The sequence below is a fragment of the Coenobita brevimanus genome, chromosome 25 (assembly GCF_032717465.1).
Source record: "Coenobita brevimanus isolate Jiangsu-jjx chromosome 25, ASM3271746v2, whole genome shotgun sequence".
Lineage (NCBI taxonomy): Eukaryota > Metazoa > Arthropoda > Malacostraca > Decapoda > Coenobitidae > Coenobita > Coenobita brevimanus.
In genome coordinates, this window is record NC_136978.1 from 23735473 (window position 1) to 23745314 (window position 9842).

Genomic DNA, 9842 nt, shown 5'->3' on the forward strand with positions numbered 1-9842 from the left:
GGACGCTAGCTATAGAACCGAAAGGTTGTACAGAGAGGGAGAGAAAGGAGGGGTCTAGCGAGACAAGTCTGGGAGGTAACAGCAGGACTCAGTACTTCACTCGTGTGACTGTAATCTTTACAAGACTAATAAAATTATACATTGTCCCAAACTTCTCTTTACCCCTCCTTTCATTGCATGACAATTGGAATTAAGATTACTTACAAACCTACTCACGTATAACTACCGCTCGTCTATGTGTATAATATATGCATAATTGATCCACAAGAAGCTACGAAGTTAAACAAGATAACACGAAAAATAAAACCAAATCTCTAGATTATAGGGTTAAGTCCAAATATCTTGGTGACAGTAACGGACGACCCGACGCCTTCAAACCATTACTTCTACAATCAATTAAACACAATCGAGTATACAATAAGAAGGACGAGTTGAGTGAGGAATACCAAACGAAAAGCGAGTACACAGCAACATCCACATGACCCCCACCGCTCTCTCCAACAGTCCCTTACCTCCACCAACATCACCACGCTAAAGCAAGGAGTGAAGAGGTCAAGGCGACGGCAGCAAATACCAGAACCCACATTGACCACATATCTCAGTCATTCATCTTGACTCAAGTTACTCATCGTTACTCACCACAGCTGCAAGACTGAAAAGTCGCTGTGTTAGTGTTTTGCTAAGAAGCTGACGACACCCCCATAACACGTCAATCAACCCGTGAAGAACAACGCTATCACCACGTGCACCACCACTCATCATTACCAACACGAAATAATTAGTGAGCTACATAGTTACTTCATTTATACAATACACAGTCGTAGACAATAACTTCTGCATAAACATATAAAATGTGATATATAGTTACAACTTACGTACACATACTTATTTCAATTATCTGCATAATTCAGTCACTAAATACTTATACTAAACTATATATTCATTCATTTACTATAGCATGCATTTACTACCAACGGGTGTTACCATTTATACCTACATAAAAAGCGTGTTTCATACATACAACTATACATTATTACATCCACAAAGTTATAAAGAAAATATACTCAGTTACATGGTGAGCCATTAAATGAGCTGTATTAAATATTTATTTATTAAAGCGACCGAGTGGAAACAAACAAGTTAAGTTACAAGGAAAACCATGAAAAAAAAATGGCCAACACAAATGACGTTAGCAAGAATGAACAACATCTTCCAAACAATCGTGAAGACAAAGATTCCCAGACTTTGGTGCTCCGATCTATTACACTATCTATCTATCTATCCATCATGCTATGAGATATATTATTATAATTTTGAGTCCTGATAGGCTTTATGGGTAGTTCAACACTATTTTACTGAGTGCTGGCTGTATAAAGTTATTTTGGAGAGAAATCGCTAAATATGTAACTTCAACAAATGTACTCAAACTTGATTGGGAAACACACCCAATAATTTCCAAATCTCAGAAGATAATTCTGACGTCGAAATAATCACATCTTGGAAACAAAATAAAAACAATCGATTGACACGTAAAGAAACACCTGAGGTGTTTACATCGATTGACACAAAGAAACACCTCAGGTGTTTACAAACACTGTTTCACTTGATGTGGGTGAAACAAACAATCGACAAATATCGAATGAGACAGGTTTTCATTTTACTAGCCGAAGCACTTTAAAATTACATCGAGCCTCTTGACTGAATGTAAAAGAAAAGGAATGGTTGCACATAATGAAGGTTCCTGTTCCAACATAAGCCAAATTTTCTTAGGTGTAGCATCAGAACTCAGATACCTCGAGTTTTTGATCAATACGAGAAAGTATGAACGCTATCACAATACCGAGATATATTATTACCATTTGTAACTTTATTCCTCATCTCCAAAGAGATTGCTATAAAAAAAATGCACCGAATGAACTGTACAAATGTCGTCTGCAGATTGTTTGGATTTTTACGTTAGGAAAAAGGTCATTTGTGTCTTTTATCATCATTTGAAGTTGAAACTTCAGAATAAAAATATCTTACATGTGTTGGTCTCTAGGAGTGATTAAAAACTTTTTTTCTTGAGTGATCGTAAAAACTGCATAATTCAGTGTGAGAAGATTAAATAGGAATCTTTCACATGTTCTCTAAAAAAGGTGGCAAACACTCCCAATTCAGGAAACATTAGAGGGAGAAAAAATTACGAATTGGAAAAAAAAAATCAGTAACAAGGATAAACGAGATAAAACGTAGAAAGAAATATATTGACAGAAAGAAGGGTGGCATTTGAAAGGTAAACCCAGTGAGTTTCAAATATTGGTTGTCGAAACAACCAAAAAATTTAGAGAAAACAGATATTTTAAATTGTACAACTAGGGCTTCAGTGGCCTCTTAAACCCCCAGATAATAAGTGAAAAATTTATTATTTTCGCAGTATGACGGTTCTTGTGATATCATTACCCATATCAATCAACGTAAAATCACTCCGCAAGGCATTAAATCTTTCACAAGAAAATAGTATAGGCACAGATTATAAAATATATATTATTACGAAAAATAAACTTCATAGACGTACTGAGATATACAATTTTTAAACATATCTTTGTTCCTCATGCATTCAGTTTCATGATCATGATAGGAATAAAAAAAAAAAAAAAAAAAGGTTGCCGGAGCGTCGACCTGAAGTGTTGTATCTGGCATGATGAGATTGACGGGATTTTTAATTTTCGATGTTTTTTTTTTTTTTTTTTTTTTTTTTTTAATATTAGCAGGGCCTTCACGGATAAAAACTAGTGGCAAGTGTGAACTTGTTATACTCGATACCATCAGCATTTTACTGGAGTGATGGCTATATAAACTTATTTTTTGTCGATGTCGCTAAATATGCATCTTTCACAAATCTACACGAAATTGTTTGCAAAATACTCCTAATTATTTCCATAACAGAAGTCGTTTCTGGAGGTGAAAAAATGGCATTTAGGTATCATATAAGAAATCGATTGACAGGAAAGAGAGCTGGCATGTGAAGTGTTTAAGAACAATAAGCTTGAATTGATCTGGGTGTAACAGAAACAAGCGAGAAACGTCAAATGTGCATTATCGTTTACGTGAAGTGGAAGCACTTGAAAACTACATCGAGCCTTCTGCCTGAATGTAGTGAAGAAGTATATTTGCACAATATGAAAGTTTGTGTTCCGCCATAAGCCATATTTACTTGGGTAAAATCTGTCAAAACGGAAATGCTTCGTGAGAAGGAATGTTGATGAGCTTTTGACTCTTACCAAATAGTTTATACGAGAAAGTATAAACATTATCGCAGTACGGGAATACATAATCAATTACCATTTATAAATTGATTCCTCTTCTTCATAGATATATAGTGCATGACAGTTACACACACAAAAAAAAAGGCAGGTTGAAGGAACACTGAATGAGCTCTATTAATTTATACTGATTGTTTGGATTTTTACATTAGGACGAGGGTCATTTATGTCATCTTCATTTGCAGTGTTAATTTAAGATTAAGAAAAAAAAATTGTTACATCTTGTTTAGGAATAAGTTAAAATTAATACACCAGTGATCGTAAAATCTGCGTCATTGAGGGTGAAAAAAAATATATATATGCAAGTTCCCCAAATATGCTTAAAATTAGCTGGATAACACTTCCAGCTGTATCCTATGTATCTATCTATATACCTAGGTTTCTTCCCCCAAAGGAAAGGGAGGTAGCTGAGATAGGACGACACACTCCCCATTTACTTATCCATTCAAACACATTCATTCGCATCTTAGCACCAAAGGGGAGAATTGACAGATCCTCAATGCACCACACCGCACAATGCAATCAGTGACATCCGCAGCAGGGCCTGACAGCAGAGCTGGTTTACCCCTGCCACATCATAACAGACCCATCCCCTTACCAGCACCTGAACTGAAAGCTGATCAGACCAAATGCGGGAGAATATCCCCTCAGGGCTGCATCATCACTTATTCACACAATTTCTCCATTTATTTGTCATGCACAGCCACTCTTCCTTGCTCAACATATCCCTTTCGCATCCAGCGCTCTCTTCACACTGTCCATCCATCCTATTCGTGGTCTTTCTCTCAGCCTTACACCTCTCACATCAGATCTAGTTATCTTTTTCACCAATCGCTCATTATCCATTCTCTCCATCTGCCCAAACCATCGCAACACCCTCTGCTCAACTCTACCAGCCATCTCCCGAACAACTCCAGTTCTTCGTACTTCATCATTTCGCACTCGATCCATAGGCGTCACTCCACACATACTCCTCAGACACCTCATCTCCATTACATTCAAACTTTTCCTGCTACACCCATATTCCATGTTTCAGCCCCATATAACGCAGTCGGTACCACAACACCCTCATACAGCCTTCTCTTTACATCCATTCCGAGCGAACGATACACATTTCATTTATTCTAAACTTCACTTCTGCATCTATTCTTCCATCCACAGCAACATGTGACCCTAGATATTTAAAACTACCTCCTCAAGCAACTCGTCATTCAAAACTATATTCATCCCCCTGCCAATAATCAGAAATCAATTCTGAAAGTCAGGAAATTCCGTCTCAAAAGAAAAGGTAAAAATGCTAAATAAGGCAACAAGAAGCAAGAAATCAATTCACAGGTAAAAAAGACGCATTTGACTGGTTTCAGGCCAAACAGCTTTTTGGGTAGACCCGTGTAAACAACTTGGAAATTTAGAGAGAGAACCGATATTATATTATCCTGCATAATTAGGCCTTTAAAGTGGTATTGAATGTCCTTATCAAAATTTTAAAAATGGAATATTTGCCACGTATGGCTGTTCGTGTGATATCATTATCCCAAATTAACAAGGTAAAATCACTCCGAAAGGTAATAGTTTCCAAGAAAATTGTTTAAGTATTGATGATCAGATATGTATTAGTAGGGAAAGTTAAATACACAGCCGAACTGAGATATACAATTTCTACACATTTGTCGGTTCCTTTTATACGCAGTTTTACTGTAAAAGATGGGTCTAAAAACAATCATTTTACTGGAGCGTCGACCTGAACTGTTGTCTCTGTCATCTTGAGATTTATTGGATTTTTAGTTTTCAATGATTTTTTTGTTTTTGTTTTTGTTTTAATTCATCTTAGAGGTGACTTCAAGGATAAGAACCACAGCCTAGTCACGGCTGATAGCATCTGCTTCGGAAACACAAACTTCCAAAACTCAGAAGACTTTTCTGAGGGAATCCATTAACACATAAAGAGAGTTGTGGGGGTCACAGAAACAAGGGAGAAATTTTGAATGAGAAAGGAGGTCATTTTTACCCTTAGTAAAAGCTCCTTAAAATTACATAGCCTCCAGACTGAACATAAAAGAAAAATAATATTTGCACAATATGAAGGCTCGTGTTCTAACGTAAGATATTTCATTAGGTAAAATCTCTCAGAACTGTAATATCTCGTAAGGGAATATTTGTGAGATTTAGACCTACAAAAAAATAATATGAAGGTATAAACTACCGCAATAACGAGATATATGCTTAATTACCATTTATTACTTTATTATTCCGTTGACATAACTACAAAAAAAATGCCTGTTGAGGAAATCGTCGAGATTGTAATTTTACTTTAGACTGATGGTCATTTGAGACTCATTTTCATTTGTAGAGGTAACTTCAGGAAAAACAAAATGGTACAACTTTTGTTACAGTAAAAACATCCACTTTAAAGGTAATTCAGAACTATTATACTAAATGCTAAACACCGCAGAACTGAGGGCGAAAACACTAAATATGCAACTTCCAAAAATTAACTCTAAATTAGCTCGGAAACAATCCCAATTGCCTGAAATTCAGAAACAATATCTGAGGATGATAAAATTCCGCCTGGGAATAAATAACTAACAGGTCTAAATGAGTTACGTATGATTAAAATAATCTATTCACAGGTAAAGAAAGTTCTCGCTCGGACTACTATATGCAGAGCAATGTAGTCGCCCTGGCCCTCGCGACGAATTTTCGAGGCGGTTACCTTCTGCCGACATGTCTGTGGCCATTGTTGTCACGGGCTGACTTCAAGGTGAGGCGTACTGTCACGAGTAGGCCTCGCGTGCTTGGCCTGCTGGGAGTCGGGAAGGGGGCAAGCCCGAGGCTGGAAGCTCACGGGCGCATCACAAGACCGGCCCGAGCGCTGCACAGTTCGCTGCACAAAGGGTCAGAGTTTCTCTGCTCTGCCGACGGGCAGACCCTGCGATCCCTAAGCTACAAAGAGTTTCGTTTGATTAGAGACGTGTAAACAGCCTAGAAATTTAGAGATAAAACTACGAAAGGCAAAAAATCGTTTAAAAGAAAGTTGCTTAAGTACTGAATACTAGGTATATATACATAATAAAGATATACAATTTCAAAACATTACTTGGTTCATGATGGGATCAGAAAAAAATCTTGTAGGGGCTGTTGACCTAAACTGTTGTGTCGATATTAAATTGAGTTATTTTCGATGATTTTATTTTTTCTGTTTTTAGTAGTAACTTCAAGGATATAAAGGAATGGCAATTGTGAAAGTTACTGCTGAGAGCATCCGCTGGAGTGATATCTGTATAAACCTATTTTTGGGCAAAATCGCAAAATATGCAACTTCCGCAAATGTACTAGAAATTGATTTGGAAACGCACCCAGATATTTCCAACACTCAGTAGACATTTCTGACTGAAAAAATCATATTAAGAAAACATAAAAAATCGGTTGATACGTAAGGCCCCAGTCACACTGCAGGTACGACTTATCGCAAACCACCAGCGACCTGCAAGTTGTGGGTGGTTTTGGCGAGGTTTACGACCGGTCTTCATATGTCTCGGTCTAGCCGCAGGCCACCATGGCGACCAAATAATTGTCACGAGGTGTTTCGTGCTACATGAAAAACCTCCCCACAACCACCGATGTCGCGGCACGGAAGCCGCCCGGTGGGCGGCTGGACTGCTTCTGGCCGGCTTACGGACCGCGACTGGCCCGACACCTGATTTTCAAGTGGTGGTTGCCATCCGGAAGGAGGTCAGTTACCACCCGCTCTGTGTGGTGGCCGTCTGCACTCCGTCAAGGCGACGACTGGACCGTGGCGGCCGCCATCCACAAGCCTCCTGTCCGGGATGGTGCTTGAAGTCCGGCCGCCGTCCAGCCGGCGATTGGTCGGGCAACAGATGGTGGGCTGGACCGAGACCATTGGCTGGCGGCTGGTGTCGGTCTAGTAGTAGCGGTCTAAACTGCGACAGGACGCACAAACGGCGGCCTGCCGACGACCGGCCGGCTTGACCTGGCCATGCTCGCCGCTCGGCCGCCCACTGGACGGATGCTGGATGGACACTGGACGACCAACGGCAACCAATCGGTGGCACGACCGCTCGGAGACCTCCGTGCTCGGGGACTGGTTTCATCGTACCTGCAGTGTGACTGGGGCTTAAAGAGAGCAATGGTGGTCTCCGAAACAAGCTAGATATTTCGAATGGGAAACGTTTTTTATCTGCAGCACAAGCAAATTAAAATTACATCGAGCCTCCTGATTGAATGTAAAAGAAAAAGAATGTTTGCACATTATGAAGGTTCGTGTTCCAACTTAAGCCACAATTTCTTAAGCAAAATATCAGAACTCTGAAAACTCTTGAGACGGAATATTGATGAGCTTTTGACTTACATAAAAATTAATATGAGAAAGTATAAACGCTATCGTAATACCGAGATAAATAATTAATCACCCTTTGTAACTTTATTCATCGTCATACAGATTGCTATAAAAAGATGCAAGTTGATATAACACTGACCAGTATTAATATCGTCTGGAGATTTTCGATTTATAATCGTCTTTTACATTGTATCTTTTACTTCCATTTGAAGTTGTAACTTCAGAATAAGAAAATCGTACAAGTTTTGTTACGGTTAAAGCATCCTCGTTAGGAGTGATTCAAAAATGCAATTTTTGAGTGTTCCTAAAAACCGCATAATTGAGCACGAAAACATTAAATGTGAATCCTCCACAAATGAACTCTAAAAAGGTGGGAAACACTCCCAATTCCATCAAAACTTCAGAAAACATTTGAGGGAGAAAAAATTACGGATCGGAAAAAAAAAAATCAGCAACAAGGCTAAACAAGGTAACACGTAGAAAGAAATCTATTCACAGTGAAAGAAGGCTGGCATTTGACTGGTAAACTCAATGAGCTTCGTATATTAGTTGTGGAAACAAAAATTTAGAGATAAAGCAGGTAATATTTTTATTCGTGTAACTAGGCCTTCAAAGTGGCCTCTTGAACCTCCTGAGCAAATATAAAAAGATTGAAAATTTTTGCAGTATGACGGTTCATGTGATATCATTACCATATTTACCAAGGAAAAATCACTCAAGGTATTAAATCGTTTACAAGAAAATTGTATAGGTACTGATTATCAGATAAACTATTAGGAAATAGAAACAACAGCTGGATTGGTATATACTATTTATAAACATTAATTTGTTCCTCATGCACTCACTTTCATTGTTAATGAAGGGAATAAAAAAAGAAATCAGGTTGAAGGAGCGTCGACCTCAAGTGTTTGTTCTGGTATGATGAGATTAACGGGATTTTAACTTTTATTCATCTTAGTAGTTTCTTAGCGGATAAAAATAGTGGCCAGTGTGAACATGTTACCCATGATGCCATCAGCTATCGTTGTGGTTAGAAACTATTTTGCTGGAATGACGGCTGTATAAACTTATTTTTGTCGATATAGCTAAATATGCAACTATCCTAAATGTACTCGAAATTTATTCGAAAACACTCTAAATTATTTAAAAAACTCAAAGACGTTTCTGGAGGTGGAAAAATTATATTTAGGTATTATATAACAAGAAATCGATTGACACGAAAAACAGTGAGGATGTGGTTGAACAGATGGGAAGAAAGTGGCAGCCTACTTGAACATCCGAAAAGAGGACCACGAAAAACAACAGAGGAACAAGACAGAAATAGTGGAAGAGGCAAGGCGTAATCCCATCACAAACGCTGTATTAATTCGTGATCGGCTGCAGTTTGATGTGTCGGCTAGAACTGTCAGACGCAGGCTACACGAACGCGGGTATCATCATCGGTCCCCAGCTGTGAAGAAGTTAGAGGAGAGGCCCCGAGAGGGTCGGCTACGATTTGCTGAGACCTTTGTGCAAGAGGATCTTTCATACTTGGGTAGAGTCGTCTTCTCTGACGAGAAAACCTTTGCCAGCAACACCCGCGGACGTTTACGATGTTGGCGGTTGAACAACACCAGGTAGGCCTATAAATGTTTTGCATGTCTTAATGTTCTCATAGTTATGTTAATCAAACCATTATCTCGTATTCTGTAACTGATTTTTTTCCACTCTGTTCCCTTTCTGCTTACGTCCCACATCTGTCACCTACTCGCCCTACAAATACTTTTTAGGACTAAGGGGGTTTTCCTTTCATTGACATTAACCATTTATAATGAATATCAGTGTATAACAATTCACTATATTCTAGGTATTCCCGCCAAAATATTTTCGAATCACAACGGAGTGGCCATGTGACCTGCAATGTGTGGGGCTGGCTACATCTCTACGGCCTAGGCGAGCTGACAGAAATTCATGGGTGATTTACTGCTGACCAGTATCTCGAGATTTTGGAAGAGGTGATGTTGCCATCTGTTCGGGCAATGGCTCTCCCCTATCCTGAGCGGATTATCTTCATGCAGGTAGGTGAATGAATTTTGTTTACGTTGTTATGTTATAGGACCCTGTGTGTATGAAGCACCTTTTCTGAATATGGGACACAGGGTTGGGTGTCCATAAACTGCGTTAAGAGTGTGCGACACTTT

At 38.9% G+C, this 9842-nt stretch overlaps 1 protein-coding gene across 1 annotated transcript; it reads left to right on the forward strand.

The window, feature by feature from the left end:
* The first annotated feature begins 8658 nt into the window (after positions 1 to 8658).
* Positions 8659 to 9620, forward strand: LOC145393794 (uncharacterized). The gene is made up of 3 exons (XM_080267841.1): positions 8659 to 8691; positions 9046 to 9278; positions 9509 to 9620. Exons 1-3 carry the CDS (start codon positions 8659 to 8661, stop codon positions 9618 to 9620), a joined length of 378 nt encoding a protein of 125 aa, XP_080123967.1.
* The last annotated feature ends 222 nt before the right edge of the window (positions 9621 to 9842 follow it).

Bases quoted from the DNA above. Each gene is read 5' to 3' on its own strand.
- LOC145393794 (XM_080267841.1), top strand. From the start codon at position 8,659: ATGTTACCCATGATGCCATCAGCTATCGTTGTG. The intron at 8,692-9,045 runs GTTAGAAACTAT...GATCGGCTGCAG, and splicing joins TGCCATCAGCTATCGTTGTG to TTTGATGTGTCGGCTAGAAC. The intron at 9,279-9,508 runs GTAGGCCTATAA...ACTATATTCTAG, and splicing joins TGGCGGTTGAACAACACCAG to GTATTCCCGCCAAAATATTT.